This window comes from Gouania willdenowi, chromosome 22 (genome assembly GCF_900634775.1).
Source record: "Gouania willdenowi chromosome 22, fGouWil2.1, whole genome shotgun sequence".
In the NCBI taxonomy this organism is placed as follows: domain Eukaryota; kingdom Metazoa; phylum Chordata; class Actinopteri; order Blenniiformes; family Gobiesocidae; genus Gouania; species Gouania willdenowi.
This window is the reverse complement of record NC_041065.1, coordinates 30,397,957-30,425,441: the sequence shown is the minus strand read 5'-3', so window position 1 is coordinate 30,425,441 and position 27,485 is coordinate 30,397,957. Positions and strand designations below refer to the sequence as shown.

At 36.1% G+C, this 27,485-nt stretch overlaps 2 protein-coding genes across 3 annotated transcripts in view; one reads left to right on the top strand and one right to left on the bottom strand.

Moving 5' to 3' along the window:
* fancm (FA complementation group M) overlaps positions 1–16,674 on the top strand; it is a 56,825-nt gene extending 40,151 nt beyond the window's left edge. Inside the window, exons 14-24 of one of the 2 annotated variants that reach the window (XM_028437671.1) lie at positions 4,820–6,506; positions 6,584–6,666; positions 7,759–7,827; positions 7,988–8,101; positions 9,277–9,442; positions 9,504–9,610; positions 10,377–10,789; positions 11,792–11,885; positions 12,627–12,951; positions 14,105–14,399; positions 16,360–16,674. In XM_028437671.1, coding sequence (XP_028293472.1) covers positions 4,820–6,506; positions 6,584–6,666; positions 7,759–7,827; positions 7,988–8,101; positions 9,277–9,442; positions 9,504–9,610; positions 10,377–10,789; positions 11,792–11,885; positions 12,627–12,951; positions 14,105–14,399; positions 16,360–16,486 — 3,480 coding nt within the window. In that variant the 3' untranslated portion in view covers positions 16,487–16,674. The remainder of the gene's footprint in view (positions 1–4,819; positions 6,507–6,583; positions 6,667–7,758; positions 7,828–7,987; positions 8,102–9,276; positions 9,443–9,503; positions 9,611–10,376; positions 10,790–11,791; positions 11,886–12,626; positions 12,952–14,104; positions 14,400–16,359) is intronic. The other variant, XM_028437672.1, reaches the window with a different exon arrangement.
* Positions 16,675–17,783: 1,109 nt separating this feature from the next.
* Positions 17,784–27,170, bottom strand: slc25a29l (solute carrier family 25 member 29-like). The gene is made up of 4 exons (XM_028438870.1): positions 26,954–27,170; positions 23,551–23,594; positions 21,390–21,473; positions 17,784–19,545 (listed from the first exon to the last, which is right to left on the bottom strand). The coding sequence occupies exons 1-4, from the start codon at positions 26,985–26,987 to the stop codon at positions 18,796–18,798; spliced, it is 912 nt and encodes a 303-aa protein (XP_028294671.1). The 5' UTR covers positions 26,988–27,170; the 3' UTR covers positions 17,784–18,795.
* Positions 27,171–27,485: the final 315 nt, after the last annotated feature.

Below are 27,485 nucleotides of genomic sequence, written 5' to 3'. Positions count from 1 at the left end.
AATATCTGAGCAGTTATTCTTCTCGTCCTGTTAGAGCAGCATCAGAATAAAAGGTACATTGTAGTTTGGTTGCAGTTGGGCCTGAACCGCTGCAGGCCTGGAAGGACGTCCTTGCTGCTGTGAGGCTAATTTGGCAATTTTAGGTTTTGTTTGTATCATAACGAAACCACAAAAGCCTATTTTGATCACAAGTCATGTGTTCCTTTACTTAACTGCACCACAGTGTGCTAAGAGAAGACAGAAAGCTGCCCAAGGCTATAGTATCTGATGCTTTGCATTATGTGTGTCTTTGTGACTCAAAGCAGAAATGTTTGAAGAATGACTTGATGATTGGAAAATAAAACAACTCGAAGTGCAGAAATGACTTCCGAAAACCTGTATCTCATTCAAGCCCAACATGTCTTCAGATCTTTGTCCTAAAAGATGTTAACATTAGTTCCAGATACCAGTGCACACCTTCAGAGATCCTGTGGAGTCCATTGTTGAGAAATGGCAGAAAAATACACAAATGAACAGCAAAAATGCACAAATTCAATGCAAAAACACACAAGATGACTACAAATATACATAAAATGACTGAAAAAACATACAAAATGACACCAAAAACACTCAATCATACTGTTTTATTAATTTATATATGTAATGCCTCTAAAAACACAAAAAGATTCCAACAAACCACAAAATGACATCAGAGGACACACAAGAGGACAACTAAAATACACGGATTGACTCCAAAAAACACAACACAGCAACAAAAAAACATTAAATTACAGAAATGTTTACAAAACGCTTTCAAAAACACATAGATTTACATCAGAAATGCCTTAAAACAACACTGAAAATGTACAAAATTACTACAATTCTACACAAAATGACAACTAAAATACACAAAATAGACAGAATAACTTCAAAATGGCAACAAAAAAACATAAAATTAGAGAACAGTACACAAAATACCTCCAAAAACACACAAAATTACATCAGAAATACACAAAATGATCACAAAATTGGACAAAACAATATTGAAAATATACAAAATCACTCAAATTCCACACACCATTACATTAAAAACATCAAACAAGAACAAAAACACATGAAATCACCCCATGACCCGAAAATCTCACAGAACAACATTGAAAAAATACCAAATTAATTTTACTCAAAACGACAACTAAAATACACGGATTGACTCCAAAAAAACACAAAACAGCAACAAAAACTATCAAATTAGATAAAAATTTAAAAATGCTTTCAAAAACACACAGAATTACATCAGAAATACACAAAACGACTACTAAAATGCATGACATTATATCAAAAACTCACTAAACGACAACAAAAACACACAAAATTAGCCCATGACCCCAAAATTGCACAAAATAACATTGACAATATACAAAATTACTCAAATTCCACACACAATGACAACTAAAATACACAGAATTACGTTAAAACACAAAACAACAACAAAAACACATTAAATTACCCCATGACCCCAAAATCTCACAGAACAACATTGAAAATATACAAAATTACTCCAATTACACACAAAAGGACAACTAAAATACACGGATTGACTCCAAAAAACACAAAACACCAACAAAAAACATCAAATTAGATAAAAATTTAAAAATTCTTTCAAAAACACACAGAATTACATCAGAAATACACAAAATGACTACTAAAATGCATGAAATTATGTCAAAAACTCACAAAACGACAACAAAAACACAAAATTGCACAAAATAACATTAAAAATTTACAAAATGACTCCAATTCCACACAAAAGGAAAACTAAAATGCACAATATTACATCAAAAACATACAAAACAACAATACATTTACACACAAACTAGCCTCTAGAACAGACGGACATCTTTGTTTAACTACTAATCTTGCTTTTGGTTGAATAAACATAAATTGATCTTTTCGGCTGTATTTGCTGGTCTGCAGTGAGAAGTATTTTTGTACGCCTTCTGGAAGAGTATTTCTTTTTGCTTTGATCATTATCTGTGTTATTGTATAATAATCAATATCTTTAAATTTCATAAGTTTTGATTTGGCCTTTTTTTCAAAGTACAATAAATTATTAATGAGGAGTTGTAATTATGTGTTTTTGAGATTTTTCTCTTAATATAATTGAATGTGTTGCCTCCAAGATCATTGGCTTTATTCTGTTGGAGAGCAGCACAGACGACCTTTGACCTCACTCTGTCTGTCTCTCCATCACAGACATTAGAGAAAAAAACCTCATAAATGACGGCCCCAACATAATTTCGCTTGAGCTTTTCAAACACCTTTGTCAGTTTTTTTTAATAAGCTTTTACTTCTCAAGGCAATTATCTATTGAATACCTATATTTTTCTACTCACTGCTTCTGTTTCTTTACAGCGTGCAGACTTGAGCGCAGGCCTCATTCCACGGTCTTATGTAACGGTTGAGGGAACCGTTACATAAGACCAGGAAGCTTGAAGTTGGTCAGGTCATGATGACCTAGATGTACTGCAACTAGACTTGGAAGATCTAATCAGCAGATCAGAAAACAGATGTAGAAAAGAAGTGAAAATACCACATGGTCATAAGTTGTTTACTGTGTAATTATGGGCGTCAGGAAGTAGATTCTGTGAGGCTTTCCTTGTGTTTCCAAGCATCAAAATCCTGTAACTATCGTGGGAGGAACTGTCACACTCTTTCTTTGTCTTAATGTGTAATTTAAAAATATACCTGAGACATGTGTATCATCAGGATCAGCAGCATTGTCTCCACTCAGACAGTAAAGGTTATTTTATTGTGTGCAGTCACTAGATTGTGAACAATGGGTATTAACAGCAGGGATTAAGGTTAATCCTGAGAGAATCAAGTCCCATTTATTCATTTTTGGCAACAAAACAAAAACATTATTGTGAACTCTGAAATTCCCTGTTATTAGGTTGTTGTTTTTTTCCCCCCCAAAAAAATCTACTGCTGGCTTGCATTGGAATCTTATTTCAAAATAAAGTTATAAAGGATAGCTGGAGGAAAACTATTGTCAGTTTCTTAAAAACTTTTCTTTAAAATGTACATAAAGAACTTTTTGTAGTTCCGCCTCCATTGATGTAATATTTATACATGCGTTTGTTTATTAGCAGGATCTCGTCAAAGATAGACTTTATTCTATGGAAGATTCCATTGAATATTGGTTGGGATTCGGATCAATATACTGTTCAACTGTTGATCCTTATTTTTGTGTTATTTTTCATCATTTTTGTTTGAAATAGTTTTTTCTCTTTCTTTTTTTTTTTCTTTGAACTGCATTTAGATGCTTTTGTGTTTTTTTTTTGTTGTTATTTTACCCTTATTTTTTCATTATTTATATTTAATTTTAATTGCTTTTTCTTATTTTTCATAGTTTTTTTCTTTTTCTTTTCTTTTAACTGAATTTAGATTCTTTTATTTTCCTTATGTTTATTTTAAATTGTGTTTTTTATTTTATTTTTTTCATATATATATATGTATGTGTGTAAATTTATTTATTTTTTTAATGAAATGAAAGTAACTTTTGTATTAGATTCTTTTTAATACCAGACAAATGGTGACGAAGAATCAGTATTCTTTGTTTTTTTTCCCCCTAATGTTCTCATTATTATTTATTTCACTTGAATCCTTTACTTTTATTTTTCATAGTTTTTTCTTTTTCTGTTTTCTTTTTTTTTTCTTCTTCTTGGAATTAAATTTAGATGCTTTAGTTTTGTTTTTTGTTTTTGTATTTTTCCCTGTTTTTTTCTGTCCTTTCCCTCCTTCTTTCAAAGAAAAACAAAATGAAAGATGCCTTTGTATTAGAATCTTCTTATTATCAGACGAACAGTGGCGAGGAATCAGCGAGAATGTCAAGGTGATCAAGGCAGATATTGTCTGTGGTGAAAATATCTTGTTCCTACCAGAGATCAGACCTGAATAACTAGACTGGTTTATGGGTACCGAACCGAACAATCAAAGATTATAAAAGCATTAATTGACACCAGTGAGTGTATTCCCTTTGTTGTTCGGCACATTAAGCTGGAAACTTTAAGTGTATTTTATGAAAGAGCAGTGATTCACTTTAATTCCATGTAATGTAATGTCTTATAAAAGGTTAAAGCTTTTTCCTTCTATTGCAGGCTAATTAGGGTAAAACGCTGACTATCTTAAAGTCTGTGTCCTTTCATTAATAATACAGCAAATATTATAAAAGCCTGGAATTACAGGCCATGAAAAACTCTGACAGTGGATTTGAAAATTCATTCCAACCTCAAGTGCACAGCTTTAAAAGCAAAGCGATAAGTTCTGCTTTTGTGTGTGACCGAGCGGAACCGCGGCTTTTATCTCATCCCCCAGCGTGGAGCATGTGTTCCTTCTCTCTGCTTTTGGTTCAGTGAACATGTTCTAGGCTCGATGGCACCCTGTCGACCCATGCTGGATGCCACTTTAGATGAATCACTTCAAGCCTGCTGCGCTTCCCCCACATGACAGGTGCTTCGATTGTTCCGACGTGTGTGCGCTTGTTGGTAGAGGTGGATCAAAGGGCTTATTGAAGAATGTTTTAATTTTGGGGGATTAAACTCAAGCGTCTGCCCTTAAAAGTTGCCTTCCTGGGGAGAAATTAGTTTGTAGTTTTCTGTTTTCTTTTCTTGCGTGTCGTCGGGCATATCCTGATTAGTTTGCCTGTGTGAACCGTAAAGTGGCCCCTGTAATGCTACATCTGTTATAAAATGAATTACTCATCCCAGGTGGTTTGAATAGTACTTACTAACACTTAGTTTTAGTTTTTTTTTCACTTATGCAACCTGGTCTTTGTGTTAAGGGAGAGTGCCGTTACGAACAAGAGCTTCTTCGCTATCGGAACAAAGACAACTCCTTGACAAGTGGACAAAAGAAGCTGAAAGCCACAAAAATTAGGCTTAAGTCAATTAAGAAGAACCAACTAAAACCTTCTCATCACTCTTGGACGGAACTATTGAGTATTGAAGAGGAAAAAGATCAAGAAAATGCACAAATAGCCAAGATAACATCTCCATCAGCAACGACGAAAGACTGTACGCTTGCTGAAGATGATTTTGAAAGAACACATCAAGATATGACAACGCATCTATCACCGAAAGACATCTGTACGTCTCTGTTAAACACAGACTGGCAGGGAATCCATGATGAAAGTGCAAAGAGGATTAAAACTAAAGAGTATTCTGTCGCAGAAGAAGATGGTGAGCTAAATGCAATGTTCTACCTTCCAAAATGGGACTTAGCATCGCAGTCTTGCCCTGACAAACTCCTCCAAGAAGGAAGCGAGAGTGTAAAACTCATTCTGGCCAACGTGGAGGAACTCCTGTCCCGTTCTCCACCGCCTCTCGCCGACATCTTAGACATGGATGAAGCGGTTCTGGCCTCTCCTCGGCCGCACCATCAGCTGTTCCCAGTCAGCTTTGACTTGTGTGACGAAGACGACGATGATGAAGCAGAGATGATTGTAGATCCTGTTGGGCCGAATTCACACGAGAAAAGCCACAAAGTGTCTTCCGATTGTGCCAACAGTCCGACATGGGACGAGGTTTTTGATGAGGAGGAGGAAGTGGATGCCATCAGGGAGATAAACAACAAAGAGCGCATTACACATGAAACCGATGAACACATTACCATCAAGAGACCCAATGATTGCATAACAAAGGAGAACAACAACAGCAGTGAAAATATAAAGGTTGAAGAACCTGAAAAGCAGCTCTCTCCAGTTTGCATGGATGAAAGCATTGACCTATTCGGAGATGACGAAGTATTCCTGCAGATGACCATTCCAGATGTCCCCACACCCAGTAGTTCCCCTAATGCAAAAGTTAAAGATGATATCACTTTACACAGACACAACAACACAGACTCGCACAGCACCGCTGAGCCAGAGTTTAGGACACACAGGTCAAACACAAGTCAAGATAAGGAAGTGGCATGCGCAAGAAACACAACATCAAACGCTGATTCGACTGATTACTCCTCAAAGGCAAAACCTGATTTACATATTAAAACTGTGATGCACCAATCAGAGATAGACAAACGTCTTAAAGGCCCGTCAAGGTCGTCTGATGCCTCACATGACTTGTTTTCTGTCAACTTTGACCTTGGCTACTTACTGGAGGACTCTGAAGAAGAAGAAAAGGAGGAAGAAGAAGCTGAGGTTGAAGAAGTTCCTGCTAAGGTTCTCACAGTGTCTGCACTCGATAAAGAGGAAGATATTTCATCTTTGTTTTTACCAGTTGCCACAAACTCCTCCACGCCCTGTATCGGTCTTCCACGACCAAGGATACCTCGACCGGCCAGTGGGACCGTTCCGTCAGATTGTGGGGTGTCACTACCATCTCCGATTACAACAGCTGGAGTAAAACGGGCACTTATGACCAGGCATGATAGACATGCTTGTACCAGCTTTGAAGGAAGACAATCAGAAAGTGGCTCAAGCACAGGGAGAGGAGAGACGATCGAGGTGAAAGACTCACCTTGTCCTACAGGTCTGGTTCTGCTCTCAGTTCTTCTCTTTTCTTTTTTATTGTCCCTTGCTCTTGATTCTCACTCTCTTTCTTAAAAGAATGCAAGAGTGACAGTGAAGATGAGGTGCGTCATAAAAGAAGACATTGGAACAAGAACAACCTCTTATCATCACCCGAAGTGGTAAGCGATGGTGTATAGCTTCATAATCGTCAACATGTTCAAGGTTTGTCACAAAACTAAAGCTACAAGACGACAGAGTTGTTCAAATCGGTGGACGAAAGCTCAGTTTTATTGTCCAGAATCTTTAGATAGAACTAAACTTTTGTGTTTATATTTATTCTTTGTGGAAATAAACTTGTACCATAACTAGAGATCAGTGACATTTACAGTAACTGCATGTATCAGCTACAGCAGACAAAGGCAACTGGCAGCTCCAGGGGCCACATGCAGCCTTCAGTCTTACATTTTGTGCACCCCAAGGTTAAATGCAAAAAAAAACTATTCAAAAAAATACACAAAATGGAAGGAAAGAACACAAAGCAACAGCAAAAATAAACAAAATGTCAGAAAGATATTCAAAACAACAACAAACACACAAAATGACATAGAAAATACACAAAAATTACTCCAAAAACACAGTATGACAGCAAAAATGCACAGAATTAATCGCAAAGCACAGAAGATGAATACAAAAAGACCCAGAATGATAGAAAACTATAAAACACAACAAAAATATGGAGAATGACTCCGCAAACACACAATACGACAACAGAAACACACATATTGACTCAAAAAACACAAAAACTTCAACAAACACACAAAATGAGAGAAAAATACACAAAAATGACAAAAAAAAATGCACAAAAACACTCACAAAATACACAAGACAAATGCAAAAAAACCGAAATGATGGAAAAATATAAAATACAACAAAAATACGGAATAAAATGACAATGCGACAACAGGCACAGTTACTGACTCAAAAAAAACAAAAAAAAAGCTTCAAATACACACAAAATAAGAAAAAAAGAGACGAAATTACAATACAAATACTCAAAATTACAGAAAAATATGCAAAAATGACAACATAAATGCACAAATTGAAAGAGAAATATACAAAACAACAACATAAATACACAAAATGACAGAAAAATATACAACATGACAACATAAAGACAGAAAGACATACAAAACGACATCATAAATGCACAAATAGAATCTCTCAGTGGTTTTGTAAACACGTCTCATTGTTAATGTGTGGTTCTCCTTTAGTCCAAGCTCACCAGTGACCTGGACTCCCCAGTGGCAGTGAGCAGGAAACGCACCACAGCGCTCAACACAGTAGGCTTTTTCCTTTTTAACACTCACTTGGTTTTCTTCTCATAATGCCATTACGTGTTTTTGCTTCTTGCATTACTTATAGTTATAACGCTTTCTGCAGGCGCTCATTATTTAATTGATGGAGTACAGTGTTGGACTTATTAATTCTTCTCTGTTGCAGTCCGAGGAAACCGAGGCGGAGGCGGATTCTGATGATGATTTCCAAAACGAGTCCACGTTCACACGTAGAAGACGGACACACAGAGGGGAACAGCAGCAAACAGCCCAGGCCAAGGTCTGTGAGGCCACAGGATACATGTGGTGACGACGCTGTCTATTGTGTTACTGTCATTTTGTTTTTGTTTTATCTCAATCAGGTATTCTCTTTGTTGGCCACTTTATTAGATACATGTAGGGAAAGTGTATGTTATAGCTGGAGGGTTCTCATTGTTGGACAGGGTTTTTTGTTTTTAACTCTTAAATTTATTATGGAAAATGCCATGAGAATATAGTGCAAATTAAATAAATTACTTATTTTAATGTAAATAATTTAATCCAAGTATTGTTGATTATGTCCATCAAATTATGACCATAGCCATAAATAAAATAAAGTAAAATAAAATAAATTTAATTAAATTGTTAAATTAAATACATTTAAATGTAATTAATTGAATCCAAGTATTGCTGATTATGTCCATCAAATTATGACCATAGTCATACAAAAATAAAATAAAAATAAATTAAAATGAAATAAAATAAATCAAATGTAATTTAATTATATCAATTAATTACATTTAAATTTAATTAATATAATTGAATTAAATACATTTAAATGAAATTAATTGAATCCAAGTATTGTTGATTATGTCTATCATATGATTATAGTTTATAATTAAAATAAAATAAATAACATCAAATTAAATACATTTTAATATATCTAGTTTAATCTAATTGCTGATTATGGCCATCTAATTATGACCATAGTTATAATAAAATAAAATAAATTATATTTTTTTAAATTTAATTAATTTAATCCAAGTATTGCTGAATATGTTCATCAAATTATAACCATAGTCTTAATTAAATGAAATCATTATTTTTTGGGTAAACTATGATCATAATTTAATGGATGTAATCAGCAATATTTGGATACGCTGCTCTGTAAATATTGTTAAACTGATTTGATTCTAAAAAGCTCAGGAAGGAGGAAACAAGCTGAGCTCTCTGTAGATATTTTTTATACTTTAGCTTCCTTAGATCTGTATGAAAAAATAAAGGCGCACAAACATGTTCATTTTAGATTCTGACGTTGCGTCAGTTCTCCAACCTTTGAATCGTCTTCATTCTGAAATCCATTAAGTTGCAAATTCATCTGCTGCAAATGAATTTCTGCATGAATGTGTACAAGAGTCGACTGTTTCAGTTGTTTCCTGTCCTTTGAGTCTGTTTCCATGGTTGCTGTGTCGATAGACTGTGTGCGGGAAAGGCCGTGAGTTCCTGGATGAGGAAGCGGTTCTGTCTGAGGATGAGGACGGAGCTGATGTTTCATCTGATGAAGAGGAGAAAGAAGAACACGAGCGCTTCCTCAAAGGCTTCGTTGTCGACAACAACACGCACCTCTCGCAAGGACTGAACGGTAGGACACACACACACACACACATACTGTGAAAGTTGAGTAATCATCCCCTCTGCGTCAGACTCGGAGATGCATGGGGTCTACCTGAAGTCAGTGAGAAGCCCTGCAGGCCACGGCAAATACAAAATGTCGTACAGAAACCATCACAGAATGGACGTTTTCTCACAGGTATGAAAAAAAAGGATACCTGTAGTGAAAATGTATATAACAAAAATGTGTTTGATGTATTACCAATAAACAAATATGTACACCTTTTTATAAAAAAAAAAAAAAACCATGGGGCATAAACTATGGAGAGCCGCCATTTTGGACAGGATATGACGTACTTTTCGTTGATCGGCATGGTGCATTGTGGGAGGCATAACAGGTCTGTTTACATTATGGGAAGTGTAGTTTTTCTGTTGGCTCTTGGCGTGAAGCAGCCGTGTGTAACCCCTCCCTCAGTGATAAAAATGCAGCATCCAGTTTATGAGAGGATTAAATATCACATTTCTCAGTAACTGCCTGCTTCTTGTATGCGTCCCTGTGCTGACTCAGCATGCAGAATTAGCCTAAAAGACAGGTCTGTTGTCAGCAGCAGAAACGAGCCATGGCTGAGTAGTCGGGAGTGCAAAAATATGGTTATCTATTGCACAGAAAGCTGTGTGAAAGAACAGGATGATGCGCCACTGACAACGGCGTTCTAACAAGAGGGAACAACTTGGTGGGGATGCGGTTTGTACCATAGCATCCCCTGTTAGGAGAAATGTAGTAGTGATTACGTGTGAAATTGTTCTAAAAAGTCCTTTTAATGTGTTTTTTTTATAAAATAAAAAAGTAATAATATTGGTAATACATTAAACATGTTTTTTGTTAAATAACTATTTCACAACAAGGTACCCTTTGATTTTAAAAACAAGTCTTTTGAGGCTAATCAGTGATTTGATGGCATCAGGTGCTGGAGTTGGATGAGACGTACGCAGAGGACAGCTTCGTGGTCGGCAGCGATGAGGAGGAGCCGAACATTAGCGAGACAGAGCCTGAAGCCGTGGAACTCATGCCCGAGGCCTCGGACGCCGATGGCAGGAAGCAATACGCAACCCGACGCCGCGTTTTCCTCCACAGAGTCAGAACTAACGCCAGAACTAACGACAGAGCAGGCGCTGAACGCGAGCCGCAGCAGAAAGCTGCAGTCAAACGTAGCCGCATCATTCACATCCATGACTCCAGTGAAGACGAGACGGAAGGAAGCGGGAAGGAGAAAAGACTCGCACAACAACAGGAAGCTGCTTCTTCAGCATCATCCAAATTGTGTTTGATCACTGAAGCACAGATACACACGAGGAGAGAAGTGCAGATAAATGAAAGGTAAAAACATCGTCATAGAAACCAAAACACACAGGCTGTGTTGGAAATGTCACACTAACGTACTATACACTACAAACTCAATGAGTATATACTGTCTGCTATTAGGGGTGTGCATTACCATGAAGCTGAAGATACGATATGATTCACAATGCTATATATCCCGATACTAAACAATGCGATATGCATTGCGATATATCGCAATATCAATCATTAGAAATTTCACAGTAAAAAACAAAGTATGAAATACAATTTCTTTCTTTTTTTTTTTTTTTTTTTTCAACTTGCGAGAACAAGTAATTGTAACTAACTGTAATACAAGTACCAATATCAAAAGACAAGTGGAATATGTTTATCAAAGTGTCAAATTAGATTTTTCAACTTTTGGTTCTACAACAGATTCTGATTCTAAGTTCTTAAATTCTTGAAAAAAAGGAACCAAATACATTTATAAAAGTGGATGGTTTGACTGTTCCCACTGAAATATATATATATATATACTACCTGAATCACACTAAGGCTAAATATTTCTGTGGTTTCTCCATCTTTGAAAGTTCTGAAAACATTTAAAGTGACAAAGTGACCAAGTAGAATATCAACATGTGCTCATTTCATCCATAAAACTCACGTAAACACATTTAATAGATTTTCGCAGACCCTCCATTGTGCAACTGACAAAACTTTCAGATAACTTCAAAACAAGAGCCCTATTTACAAAAGCGTTAAAAAACTAATGGAAGACAAAAAGAGATGCTTTTATTTTGAAAGGGGGATGTTTGATTTTTTAGCTTGAAGCCGGTCCCAGGACAAATTTACTTTCCGCTCACAATGCATCATGGGACAGTTGAATATGTCTAGTGTGCCAACTGTATTGCACATGTACTCAATCTATGTAATGTGAACTATAAACTAATTTTGAGGTCAGACTTAGTGTGAGTAGTACGTTAGTATGACATTTACAACACAGCCACAGACACCAGCACTGAACGTGTTCTCCTCCCACAGGTGTCGTTACGCGTTGGAAAATCAGCACTCGCTCTCCAACGAGCTGGATTTTGCAGAATCAGACAAATGTCTTTCCTCGAAGAAACCGCCTCAGGTATGAACAGAGTGCACGCATTCCTCAACGAGTCATCAAGTAAGATAAAAGCTTCTTAGCAACCAAGGACATAAAAAAACTCATTTTTAATTGTAGTTGAAAATACCTGTTGCCGTTATAATCGTAATTGAATTGCAATTGAGTTCAAATAATTGACTTTGTAATTGCAATTGACATTGAAATTCTATTTAAAAAAAAAGAAAAGTAAATTACAATTTACTGTGGATGCATGTTACAGTTCTATGACTTACACATACAGTATGTAGTTAACAATTAACACAATATGTTTCACATCAGGTTTTTCTGTTAATGAATTTTACACCCATACAGGTGGTAAAAGTGAGTGTGTTAGAGTTGGGATCAAACATAAGGAAAAGGAATACAAGGAACAATACAATTTTACATAGTAATGTAACTGATGATTTATATACAAATAGTTATTAACTTTTCCTAAACTCCAACTCTTTCTCTAGTTGGGCAACAAGTTCCTGTTTAATATGTTATGGTTTAATTTATTCAGACAACTTTTTTCAGGAAGTTTACTTTGATCTCCTGACATGTTTCGACTGTCAACTGTCGGTCTTCCTCAGAGGCGTCTGCTTATCGCTTTGATGAAAAGAGAATGAGAAAGGATCAAAGTCAAATTCCTGAAATTGAAAGTTGTCTGAATAAATGAAACCTTAACATATTATTCAAAAAGAAAACAAAATGAATTTTTATTACATAAATGTGTTTTTTCAGGAAATCCCGACGACCTCCTCAGCGTCAGTCAGCGAGTCATCGTCCTCTTCTTCTTCTACTGTTTGTATCCTGGTGGACAGCCGTTGTCTCAGCAGCGCCGTGGACCTGATGACGAGTCTGCGGCAGCGCCACGGCGCCTCAGTGCACGTTTGCTCGCTGGACGGCAGCTACTTCATCGTCAGCAGCCGCATGGCGGTGGAGCGGCACAGCCAGGCGGCTCTGGCGGCCGCGCAGAACCGTAAGCGCCTGTCGGAGCGAGTCAGCGCCCTGCAGGCCTCGTTCGACCGGGTGTGCCTCATAGTGGAGAGAGAGCGCAACAAAACAGGTACGAGTGATCAAAGCAAAGTGACGTAACAGCAGAATTACTGTAAAAAATTCAAACTGATTCACAAAAAGGTGAAAGTTAAAAGCATTTGGGGGTAAAAGTGGGGAACCAAGTACAAGTACTGTTACTTGATTGAAATTGTACTCAAGTACAAGTAAGTCATACATAAAATAGTCAAGTACAAGTAAAAAGTAGCTCAATTAAATAGAACTCAAAGTAAAAGTTAATAGTTACTTTCACCCCTACATGTTTATTTTTGGTAATAAATGTTGTTGCCATGGTTCCCTTGCATACAGTAAACATCTCATGTATAAAATTAAAAAGGAAGAGACCAAATCTACTACAATTGAAACTTAATTTATTTTCCAAAAAGGCATTTGTACAAAATAAAAGGTTTGTCAAAATGTACAATTCTTTTTTTTAATAAAACAAAACACCAATACATTTAATTCAAAATAAAAAAATAAAAAAAAAAGTATGGCTACATTTATTAACTGTAAAACTGAGAAAATACCCATCATTCAATGCTGTTTTAGTGTCGTACACATACACGTTTAATCTGATTGGTCGGCTATGATGTAATGCATTTGATTGTTGTCTGTTTATTTGATTTTTTTGTAGTTTCACAATGTCCGTTGATGAATTTAATACAAAAAATAACAATTTAATCAGTAATAGGTTGGGTGTAGAAATGTAATGAATGACTTCTTTTAAAATGTACTTAAGTACAAGTGAAATGACTGATTAAGAAATAGACTCAAAAAAAGTCTGTAAAAATAAAAGGTTTGTCAAAATGTCCAATTCTTAAATGTGCAAGTCATTCTGTGTGTATGTAGTCATTTTTATAGTCTTATATTTTTTGTTTTATGTATTTTTGTTGTCATTTTGAGTGTTTTGGTTCTTATATTTGTATTTTTGTCCTATTTTGTGAGCTTTTGTTAATTTTTTTGCATTTTTACTGTTCAACATTTTTGGCGTTTTGTGTATTTCTGTTGCCATTTTGGATATTTTTCTTTCATTTAGTATTTTCTAAAAATACTACATTTTAATAAAACCAACATGTTTCCTGCTTTTTCCCCAATGTGCCGCTAATCGCTGGTTCCAGTGATATTTTTAATAACGTGCTGATATTCTACGATGGTGACCCGTTTAGGAGGCGCGTCACGACCGTTCCAGCCCACGCGTTTCTACGACAGCACTGTGGCGGCGCTGGTGAGCGCGGGCGTGCGTCTGCTGTGGAGCGACGGCGAGGAGCAGAGCGCCGCCCTGCTGGTGGAGCTGGCTCGGCTGGAGCAGAGGAAAGGTCAGGGCATCGCTGTGCCGCTACAGGTCAAAGGTCAGCACAGGCAGCAGGCCCTGCAGCTCTATCTCAGCCTGCCCTCCATCAACTACATTCAAGCGCTCAACATGAGCCACAACTTCCTGTCAGTGGCTCAGCTCATCAACAGGTACGCTGCACAGCAATGCATTGTGGGATGTGGAGTTCACTCCCATAGACTAATGCATAGAAGTGTTTTTACTTCATCGCGAGACACTAGGTCATGTCATGTTTTATTATTTTGACCCTTTTTCAGCAACTACACCAAACGTACCATATTTTAACCTTTTTTCATCACTTTTAATCTATTTCTGCCACTTTTCCATCAAATTTCAATACCTTTTCTGTGCATTTTTTCGACTATCCAGACATTTTTGGCACATGTCACATATGTTTTTCCATTATTGTCACTTTTAACCTCTTTTCACCATATTTCATGCCTTTTTTTGCCAATTTAACCACATTCATGATTTGTCATGCCCATTATTTGCCAGTTAAATGACATTACCCACACACCCTATTTCTGCCACTTTAAGCCAATATTGACATTTTGTTGAACCCTTTTTACCACATTTTCTGTCTGTTTTTGTCCACTCTAATTTGCAACTTTTAACCAATTCCTGTGGTTTTTAAAATCCAATTTTACCACCTTTGCTACCATTTGGTCACTTTTAACCCATTTTTCTAATTAAAACAAGGATTTACATCTTTAAGATGACTATATACTATGGAGCAAATAAAAATAATGTTCTTAAGTAACAGTGGATATATATTAAACTTAAGAGGAGCAAATTTAACATTTAGTGACATTTTTCCTGAGCAAATGATGTTAAATTTATTGATCTAAAATAAATAAAAGAAATTTCCAGCAATTTTCACATTGTTATTGTTGGAGTTTTTATTATTTTTGTTCCGCAGCTCGTTTGTCCTGGGTCTCCTCCTACGCTATTAATGCAGCATTAATGACACGTATGTCATCTCATAAGGGCAATGTCAAAGATGTGCAGTCGACCATTTTAGAGCCAAAATGTCAAGGTCAAGGTCAAGGTTGCATCAAGTGTCAAAAGCCAAATGTTCCATTTTTCAAACAATATTTATCGTACATGTTCAAAACTTACATTTATGAAAAGCTCATCTCAAGTGGAGTATTTTATTTAATTGGACCGAAGCTGTACGACCTACCAGTAAAAAGATCAATGGGGTCAAAGTTCATGACGTCACAAAAAAAAAAAAAAAAAGACCATTTCAATTTGTGACCTTGATCTTTGCTCAAGCTCAAAAAAAAAAAAAAAAAAACTTTTCTCCAGTAACTTGGCCACAAATTGAGAAACAGTGCTCAGACTGGTACCATTGAACAACATTTCCTTTCAATGTGTGACCTTGACTTTTGCTCAAGGTAAAAAAAAAAAACTAAAAAAATGCTTTTTTCCTTATAAATTGGCCACAATTTACAGTGCTCAGACTGGTACCATTGAACAACATTTCCTTTCAATGTGTGACCTTGACTTTTGCTCAAGGTAAAAAAAAAACTACAAAAATGCTTTTTTCCTTACAAATTGGCCACAATTTACAGTGCTCAGACTGGTACCATTGAACAACATTTCCTTTCAATGTGTGACCTACCAGTAAAAAATATCGGTAGAGGTCAAAGTTTATGATGTCACAAAAAAAAAACACTTTTTACCCTGTTACTTGTCCACAAATTAAGATACAGTGCTCAGACTGGTACCATTGAACATCATTTCCTTTTAATGTGTGACCTTGAACTTTGCTCAAGGTCATATTTAAGGTCGAGGTCAGTCCTCTGTTTTTCATGCATTATATAACTTGTCAACAAATCAGCATACAGGTTGTCATTTTTGCCAATTATCAATTGCCACACACGTATTCCCCTTGTGAATACAGGTTTTGCCTAGTTTATAATTACAATAGTAAAAAGTGAATTTTGATAAAACATGTCTCAACTTGTCCCTATTTGTCTTTGAACACATATTTCTTTTGGAAGTTGAATGATTTTTATTCAGTGAACGAAGCAGGGAAAACATTTATGATTTTTTTTTAATTTACATCCTCTACTTTATTTTCTGCAGCTCTGTAGAAGAGATCCAGCAACGAGGACGTATGAGTCGATCCAGAGCTGAAGAAATGTACCGTTTTCTGCGCTACTCGTGTGACTCGTTCCTCATCAGCACGCCAAAGGCTGCAAAAACCAGTTAGTGCACGCATCCATCCATCCATCCATCCATCCATCTGCACTATATTCACTTTAGCAGCTTTTTACACTCCATCCCTTTTTTCCCAGTTAAAGTACTGGTACAAACAATTTAAAATAAATAACATGCCGCTAAAATTTAAGTATTATAAATACTTAAATTATGCGTAATTCATTTCAACTCACCAGTTGCATCAGTGCATTAAGTTATTATCATAAGATGTCAATCAATTATTGATTTACACCACTATAACTGTAATTATGATTAAATGTAACATACAAACCTGTAATATTTGTCATTTCTTTTGTTAATAAACACCTATTTTTCTAAATTGTTGTGTATCTCGTTATCTTCCTCAAACATCCACAAGAGGTCAGTATTTATTATAGTGTTATTAACAAATACAGTATTTATTCATCCATAAACAACTAACAAAGGTTTTTGACTTTTATTCTGAAAATCAAACTTGGGATAGAAGATATAATTTGTGTTACTTTGGCTCGTAAAGTGAATAAAACTACCTTTGCTCTCAAAAATGTCTGTTTAGGAACAAAAACTAGATTAACTATTGCTTGAAATGTTAATACTTTTAAGACACTTATCGCTAATTATTTTTCTAAAACCAGGAAAATTCCCTCAAATTATCGCACAGAAATCTGGCAAATTTTGCAAAATCATTGAGTTTTGATTAATTGCTTAACATCGGGGATGTTTTAAAGGTTTTTGACTTTTATTCTGAAAATCAAATTTGGGATAGAAGTAATTGTAATGTAATTGGCTCCCTTTGCTCTGAAAAATGAAATGCATTGTTGGTTTAAACTTGAGATCGAACTGGGTGGTTTTATGAACGAAGATAAATTTGACGCCTCTGCTTTAAATTAAATAATGTATGAACTAAAATAGTAAAATTTTAATACCATTCTGTCAAACATATTACTATTTTCTATTGCATACCACAATGTTGTTGCCAGATTTGGCAGATTTCTTACATTCAGGTGGTTTTAAAAACATTTTTCACTTGTTTTTTTTATGTTCTTGTTACTTAGAAGTTTAGGTTACTTGATCACTAAATACATAAGCATTTTAATGTGTGTGTGTATATATATAGAGAATATATTTAAAAAGGAGTCTTTCATATATTCAATATTTTAATGCAGTAAACTGTACAGAAAACAAATCATCAAGCAGTATTTCTGACAAAGAATTATGTGACAAATAAAAGACAAACCCATAATACAGTTTTGAAATTAAAGTAAATCTAAAGGTTTAAACCTACAAAAAAAAAAAAAAAAACCCAACATTCACAGTATGTACACAATGCTGCAGGACCAAAGCCTGCAGCATAACAGTAGAGATGTGCACCGTTCAGGGAACATAGGAAATTTCAAACACACGTGCAACAGTGGTATAAGAGGGCAGTTTAGCCTGGGAAGTGTTAAATACTGGTCGTGTTGCACCCCCTTGTGGACAAAAATGATACTCAACTATAGTACTCAAGATATGGTTTTAAAAAAAAGCCTGAAAATGTTGAATTATTTAAGGTATTTCATGATATTAAAACCCTCAAATGTAACATTAATCTAAATACATAATGTTTAGTATACTTGCACTCACTGTCAAACCATAAGGTGCTTTTTCTGGACACGAGGTTTTTCACTTCCATCAGCAGTAAATAGTTAAAGCACTAAAAACACGTGGACTCATTGATCTGTAACGTATTCGTCCGTTTCATGACATCACAGCAGCAGCAACAAAATATTTTTGGACAGGGAATAACAAGTGAAATTACAATCCTTTTGTTTGTTTAAAGCTCAAAGACAACGTAACGCTCAGTAATGCAGATATGTAGGGCATTTTCCTTTTAGAACTGTAACCGTTGCACACACAAAACAAACTGCAGTGTTGACTTTGAAATGCACCATAATAACAAACCGATTACAGAGAATTAAAGTGCAAAAGCACGAGCAAGTGAGATTCATTCAGTTTATAAAATAATAATAAGTGGAGGTTTGGCATATTTCTTTAATCTTGGACTTCTAAGGGACGTTTGTATTGTAACCATCGCTTTGATACAGTAACTGACGACTCTTATTTTACCATAATTACATAAAACACACACACACGTTGTTTAAAAACAGTCCAATATTTACAAGTGCAGCTTTATCTTTAGAATATATATATATATAATATTTAAATACCACATAGGTGCGTGAACCTTTCGCTGGTGCTACAGTGCGGTAAAAACCTATTTTCCCGTTCCTGATTTTTGTACGTTAACACACATGTATATATTTTGGAGGGAGGATTAGATTCTCACAGGCTGGTGGGCTGCAGCTGCACAGACTGCGTCTCACAGTCCTGGATCCTACACTCCTCCCCCTCGCGCATGTACAGCAGGAACAAAGTCACGGTGGCGAAGGTGGTGGCATTGACGGGGAACGCGCGCAGCAGCGTGGACGTGAGTCCGCGCGTGAACACCCTCCACCCCTCCTTTTTTAAACTCTGCCTGATGCAGTCCATGATGCTGCTGTACTGGTTGACCCCGCCCACCCCATCCGCCTGCAGGCGTGACTTGATCACGTCCACGGGGTACGTGGAGAGCCACGAGGCGATGCCCGACATGCCGCCGGCGAACAGCAGCTTGGGGATCATGTAGGGGTCATCGGGCTCGCAGCCCAGCGAACGCGTCAGAATGTCGTACGCCAGGAAGTAGACGCCGAAACCCGGGGTCTCGCGCAGCAGCGTGGTGACCATCCCGCGGTTGATCCCACGGATCCCCTCCCTGCGGTAGATCCGCACCAGGCAGTCCAGAGAGTTCTTGTAGAGTTTCCTCTTGGACTTCTTCTCCCCGGTTCCCTGCATCTGCATGCGTGTCTTGGCCAGTTCCATGGGGCAGCAGATCACGCACTGGATGGCTCCGGCCGACGCTCCGGCCAGGAACTGGTTGAGGGGAGTGTCTTTGCCCAGTTTACGCATCGCGTTGCCCTGGACGCCAAACACGATGGCGTTGATGAAAGTCAGTCCCATCATAGGAGAACCGATGCCTTTGTAGAGACCGAGACCCTGGAGAGTAGATACTTTTTAGACATTTCAAATGATAATTTCATTCATTTTTGCAATTAAAATTGAGTATAAATGTGTTCATATACAGTGTAAATAAGCATAAATGCTCATTCCCTGATCAGATCAATATTCATATTGTCACGTTTTATTTTTCAAATCATCAAAAGACACCAAAACATTTCAAAGTGACAGTTATATAATTGTAATTGGTGTAAATGTTTTCTAAAAACTCTCATTTATAATGTAATTAAATGTAAAACTGGGGAATTATGTTACAGTTCTATGGCTTACACATAAAATACGTAGTAAATTATTATTCAAATATGTTTCATATCAAGTTTACCTGTTGACGATAATTTTTCTATTTCAAATTTTAATCTAGGGGTTATACTGTACTGAAAGGACAAAGGCTCAGATGCCCAAACCAAAAATATTAATACCAATATTTTCATTAATTAGGAAGTCTAACAAGGAAACCAATAGATTAAAAACAAATCAGATTTTTTTTAGTGCATTTTACAGATTATTTAAAAAGCGGCTCAAAAACCAACCTGTTCAACATGAGAAATGCTAACAGAAAGCTAACACAACAGGAAGCATAGGTGTTATGGCTTTATTTATTAATGGCTCAATAATTGTAATTGGACTTTAGTCATTGAGAACGTAATTGCAATTGATATCAGGGGGAAAATAATTTGTTATTTTAATTGCTTTTAGAAAAAATGCTGGTCAACGTGATCGTAATTGGAATGTAATTGAGCATGGATAATTGATGACATAATTTTAAAATGTAATTGAACCCAACAATGCTTACATAATTAAAATGAAGAGATAATAACTTTACTTGTTCACATCTTCCAAAATAAATACTTTAGTGTTAGACAACTTTTATTACAGCAGGGTCACATGATCAACATTCATGTCAGCATTCAGATTAATGACCAAGCTGTGCATTAATACAGGAAAGAATAAAACATTTTTACAGTAATTGTGTGTTTTTCTGTCATTCTGTGTATGTTTGTTGATGTATTGCTTGTTGTGAGGCATTGTGTATTTCTGTAGTCCTTTTGGAGTCATATTGTGTATTTGTGTTGTCAATTTGCAGTTTTTGGTGTAATTGTGTGTGTTAGTGTTGTCGTTTTGTAGCGGTTTTGTGTGTTTTTTTCTTTCTTGTCTTTTACTCTGTTTTCCTGCAATTTTGTAATTCTTTGATTTTTTTTAGTGTATTCTTGCTTTTGTTTTTGTGTCATTTTGTGTCATTTTGTACATTTACTTTTTTAGGGGCCGCATAAAATTAGACCGAGGGCCGAATGTGGCCCTTGGGCAGCCAGTTGCCTATGTCTGCTCTAATTCATTCAAAAGAAAGAGAAAATAATTGTAAATTGAAGCCAAAACCTGAATCTTATTAAAGAAAAAAACATTAAAAACAGAGCATAAACTGCTTTGAAATCCCACATTGTCCTTGTCTTAATGTTTATTGTCCATAACATTTTGTTTCTTATGTTCTCGACTTCCTGCGCTAACATCTAAATGTGCGTGGACTAAAATCCAACACGTGAAGGCCACAGACACACGACACTGTGTCCACAGCTTTATTTAGCCCCCACAGGAAATAGAACCGCTCTGACCCTGAACGAGAGACACGCCTCCAACGTGCTGCCACCCCCTACACACCGTGTTAGGAACCGGTTGGCTCTTGTTCTGGAATGGAACTCCAACCGCTTTATTAAGCAAGCTGTTGTTTAACCATTGAGCAACAGTCGGTGCATTGTGAAAACTTCAAGCGTAAAGTCTTGCTTAATAAGAGAAATAAAGCAACACAATTAGATGAGTCATGGTCTTACCGACTCCTGCCGTACAATGGACTGGAAGCAGTGGAACGTTCCGCGGTACAAAGGCCTGTCCACATTCTGAACCTGAAGCCTCACCTGTGGACGACAGAGCTCGTGTTTCAGTCACAGAAAACAAACAAACACCAAGTCTCACTGAGACGTTTTCATTTCCTCTAGAAAATACAAATGAGGGGGCAGGTGCTGGCCGGGGTCCTTCAACGCTGCATTAGCTAATGTGGATCTTGTTGGGTTCTTTCTTTCTTACTCTGGACTTTAGATTTTGTTCAGCGCTTTGAGATGACTGTTGTATTTTGCGGTACATAAATAAAGTTTAATTGAATTAGCTAGCATTAACCTAAGATCAGCATTAGCTAGCATTAGCTAACATTAACCTAACACTAGAATTTGCGAGCATTAACCTTATATCAGCATTAGCACTAGCTAGCAAAACCTAGCATTGACACTAGCTAGCATTAGCTAACATTAACCTAACATCAGCAAAACCTAGCATTGGCACTAGCTAGAATTAGCTAACATTAAAATTTGCTAGCATTAACCTAACATTAGCATTAGCTAGCATTACTCTAGCATTACCATGAATTACCATTAGCACTAGCTAGCATTAACACAACATTAAAATAACAAGACTTAACTAGCATGAGTATTCACTAGCATTAGCCTCGCATTAACACTAAACCTTTAACCTAACAATAAAGTAAGCATTAGCTAGCATTAGTTTTTACTAGATTCAATTTAGCATTAACCTAACACTACCAAGCATGAGCTCATATCAGCATTAGCTAGCATTACCACTAAATAGCATTAACTAATATTAGCTTGCATTAGTATTAACCAACATTAGTCTAGCATCAACACAAGCTAGCATCAGCCAACTTTAGCATTAGCTTAGCATTAAAATGTGCAAGCACTAATTTAATATTATCATTAACCTAGCAATTACATTAACCTAAAATTAGCTAAACATTAACTAGCATTAATTATTTGCTAGCATCCATATTTGCTAGCATTAGTTTAGCATTAGCATTATCCTAGCTGCTAACATAACAATTTACAAGCATTAACAAGCAATAGCTTAGCATTTGCCTAGCATTAGCACTAGCCTAGCCAAAGAACCCTCTGTGAAATCATGCAGAAGATATGATGAAAATTGTTGAAATATGTTGAAGGATCTGAAACAATCAAAATAAAGTAAAAAACTAATAATAATATTACAACAACCATGAGATCTTTTAGCTTTGGTACTAGAACCAAAGAGAGTGAGAGAAAAGAAAGACCATGACCGTACTTACTTAGGTCACATTTCCATGGAGGTTTTTTTTTAATTTTATTTCTCCCTCATCTAAAAACACAGCGTCACTGTAGCTGTTAAAGACGCCGCCGCCCCTGAAATTTATTCAGTTTGTGCAACAACGCTGGCTAACTTCTTACAGGGATAAATCACCATGGTAACTTAGGCTTAACACCAAATCAGCTCTCTTGGAAAATGAACTGCCCATTGTTTTTGCTCTGAATTATGGATTTTCATTTTTCCTATTTTTAAAGAATTATTAATCAATTGTGACGTAAGTTTCCCCATGATTGTGATTGGTCTGACGCTTAAGTGAACATGTTTATATCCTGCTTCGTAGTACAGGTGCTCTCTGACGGAGAATATGTGGTTAGGTGAAGCCAGCTAAAGGAGAGATCCCAGATGTACAGGTCATTATTAACTAATACTTCTAATATAACTCAAACTGTTGATCACTAAAATACCTAAAAATAATGTTTAGTCGATTCCCTCCGGCTGTTTCTTGCCATATGCAGATAATAGAACCATATTCCATTCAAACTTCAACTTTATTTTTGTCAATTGTTTGTGCATTGACATTGATTACTATGTCGCTCTACTGTGTGTGTGTGCGTGTATATATATATATATATATATATATATAGAGAGAGAGAGAGAGAGAGAGATTTTTCCCCCTGCCGTATTTAGATTATTACATTTAAATCAACAAAATCATGTTTATCCACAGAAAATAACACACATGCATCATTCAGCTCATTATTAGTTTATTATTGTCATCATAGCATCCAAATTCTATTGAATAATGTAATAATTGTAACCTTTGTCACTGAAACAAGAGGAAAATGCAGAGAAACTAGAACCAACCTTGACAGTGTCAAATGGATGTCCAACTAAAACACCAGCAGCACCTTGGGAAAAAAAAAAAAAAACAAAATAAAATACACAATTGAATTACTGTGAACAGTGACTCATTTAGAAATTAAAATAATGACCAATCTGAGCATTATCACGAGACAGTTTTTGTTGTAGTTTTGAGTTTTTAAAATCATTAAATTTTTTCTATCAGTCTGTGTATTCTTCTTGTTGTTCCGTTTGTTTTATTTCCTCATTGTTTTGTATATTTGTTCCTCATTTGTTTTGTTTTTTTGAGTACTTTTGATATTCTGTGTATTATTTCCTCGTTTTTTTGTTGTGGTTTTGTGTGGTTGAAGTGATTTCTACATCGTTTTAGGTTATTTTGTTGTCATATTGTATATTTTTCTGTCATTCTGTGAGTTTTTTTTGTTTGCTGATATTTTTGTATATTTTGTAGTCACCCTATGCATTGCTGAAGTCATTTTGTGTTTTTGAGTACTTTTTGTATTTTTGTCATTCTGTTTACTTCTTCTCATTTGGTGTGTTTTCTAATGCAATGTTTTTCAGTCGTTCTGTTATCTTTGAATATTTTGGAGTCATCCTGTGTATTCTTGCTGTCCTTTTGTGTATTTTCTCATTATCTTTGTCTATTTCTGTAGTCCTCTTGTGTAATTTTGTAGTCATTTTGTGTGTTTACTTGAGGGAATGAATACAAAGCAGTTCCATCATTGATCTGCCATGAAATCAGACTCCTAAACAGTCACAGCTAAATATTGGTTTGGTCACTGCACTGATATTCAGTGACGAAAGCTTCACTGGTCCCCGACCTTGACTTATGCCATTGAGTCCACAACCACGTACATTGTACAACAGTCTCACCACCTGACTGCAGGAACTAAAACGATATCATATGCTTGGTGGCATGATGTGATTCTGCTTCTTCTTGAACTTCTCTTCTCACTTTCGTTATTACTTGCTCTGATTCCACTTCCACATCAGTACCCTCAAACATTCTGGAAACATGATGGAAGAACTTATCAAACGTGATATATTATCAACAGGGGTGTATATATTGCCTGACATCTGGCGATACGATTCGTATTCCGATACAATACAATACATCTCGATATTAGTGTATAAGGCGATTATTGCGATTTACTTTTTTTTATATATGACTTAAGGAACAACTAATATGTAAATGTGTACACCTTCATGAGAATATTATGTATAAAATATATTTTACACTCAAAACAATGGCTTTAACGTGCCATGTGCCAACAACTTAAAATAAAAAAATAACATAACCTGCCTGTGGCTTTTAAGCCAACTTTGACTTTAGTGCAACTTAACTGAGGTATGTGCTTAGAACAACAAATAAATGCAGAAAGTTACTACTTTTTTTTTTTAGATTGTTTTTTTAAAAAAAAATAGAATCGTGCGATGTAATATCGCGATATATCGCTGAATTGATTTTTTTTTCAACACCCCTAATTATCAACATTAATGTCAGCATTTTGAATAACGACAAGAAATCGGGGGAATTTGTGTATTTCTGTTCTGTGTTTTGCGTGTATTTTTGTCATTTTCTATATCTTTCTCACATTTTAAGTGTTTTTGGACTTTTTTTTTGGTATCACTTGTTGCGTTTACTTCACAAACTCGACCGGGGGTGATGACCCTGTTGGTAGCTTAGGAACATAAAAAAGGACTTTAGTCCAGCCTGGAACATCATTTGTGATTTGCATTTAGTTCATAATTTAGTTTAGGCTTAACCTCTTCTGGAAAAAAGTGACTAAAGCAATAACAGTCGTGTCTGTTCTTCATGCTACGGTGAGAAAGGTCAGTTAAATTTTACACTGAGTTTGGTTGGGATTAGAACAAAGATTCAGTAGTTACATTTCCACAGGAACGTATGCTTCAAAAATAGAAACTTTTAATGGGATTTATTTATTGGAATTAACCAAAATTGGGAATAATCTTGCGCTAACATATGCATAGCACGTAGACCTTATTAAACTACCTCAGTCCTCAATGCATTTTAGCTGAAAGTCAATCGCATTATATTTTCATGAAACATACTGGGCACTTTTATAGATGTATGTGATTACTTTTAAAAAAAAAAAAAAAGAATTAAACAACTTAAAATCAGAATCTGTTGTAGAAGCAAAAGTTTAACTTTTTTTTTGAAAAAATGTAAGTTGGTAGTTTAATAAATATACTTGTTTTTTATATTGGTTCTTGAATTACAGTTAGTTACCATTTATTTATTTAGCACAAAAAAAATATCGGCCCGATATCAGCCGGAAAACATACACAAAAAACTATATCAAAAGACAAATGAAAATATTCAAAATCAAACAAGAAATACAAACTTAAAACACACATACAAATACAAACATGCATATTACACGTGGATTGTAATCATGGTGGCATTAATTAAACAAAGGGGGGCACTAAGTAATTGGGTGTAATGTAGGAGGTCTTTGTTATAACTTGTTCACACAGGTTAAAAAAAACTAATATAAATTGTGTTTCATACCATTTTGTACTTATTGATATTGCGACATATATTGTATCGGGATATATCATCATGACATGCAAATCGTGAACCGTATCGTTCAGATTAATGGCAACGTACACCCCTAGTTTCTTAACATATTAATTATACTCAATTTTAAGTGCAAATATATGCAGAAATGACGTGATGATTTGCATTATTTTGGTCAGAGAAAAATCTAACAAATGGACTTTTTCTATTCAGCAATATTTTAAAAACTGAATGACAAAAAATAGTGACTTCCACAGAATGTAATATGATATTTCCCTTTGTGACTAGACTGTGGATGTGATTCATTGTGGTAACATCGGGATATCTCGTATCGTGACATGCAAATCGTGAATCCTATCGTCAGATCAATGGCAATGCACATCCCTACTACTGTATTTATGATACAGGGGTAGAGGTTTGTATATTATTATTAATAATACATAGTGTGTGTGATGAGGTCACTATAATTCTACCATCTGTGATGTTCTGGCCTTGGTGTGAGACTAAAAAGCTGACTTTTTAAAAGTTTTATCGCATGGATCCTAAAGCTAAAGCTAACTCGTTAGTGTGTTGACTTAAATTAATCACATGCCTTTAGGGTGACCCCTCCCTGCACTGGAATGATGAATGTTCATCAGCGTAAACATGGAAATGTGACGGGATACTTCCCACTTCAACTTAAAAATTTTTTTTAAAAAAAGTCACATTTTCTCATTCCTGGTTATAAATGCGTAATTCTGGACAGTTTTTTGTGCGTGTTTAATTAAGTGTAAAGTAATGAAATAATGGTTAAAGTTGACACTCTTGACGACTGAAACAAGCAGGGAGGTAGCTAATGCTAATGCTAAACGCCACATCACTCACCTCCAATACAACCTGCAGCGAAGTCCAGTGCCATTCCCTCAAAGAAGACTCGTTAAACGGGTTTCTCACAGATTTAGGCAGAGTTGTCCAAGGTTTTGTTTATATATAAATATATATTATTCACAACGACCGTGTTTTAGTCGGTGTTCTCCTGGTAACAGATGAAGCTAACGTGCAGCCAGGCGCTCTTTCTTCCAAACTTTTCTATTTCTGTGCTGCTTGGGGGGCGGGGCTCCAACTAGAGCTGAGCAAACAGAGTTTCTCCATTTCAGGAGGACCAATAGGAAGAGACGGAGGCGGACAACGCCCCCAGTCGCGGCCGTCCACCCCTCACGCTCATTGGCTGCTTCTCTAGGGAGGGGGGGTCAGCCCCCCTCCGCCACCGTCAAAATCAACAATGTTATCGTCACCGTCTCTGCTGCTGCTGCTGCTGCTGCTGCTGCTGCTGCTGCGTTTCCACACGTTGTGATTCCACGACCTCACGCCAAGTTCACCTCTCTTGATTATGTACAGAATTAAATACTACGGAAGC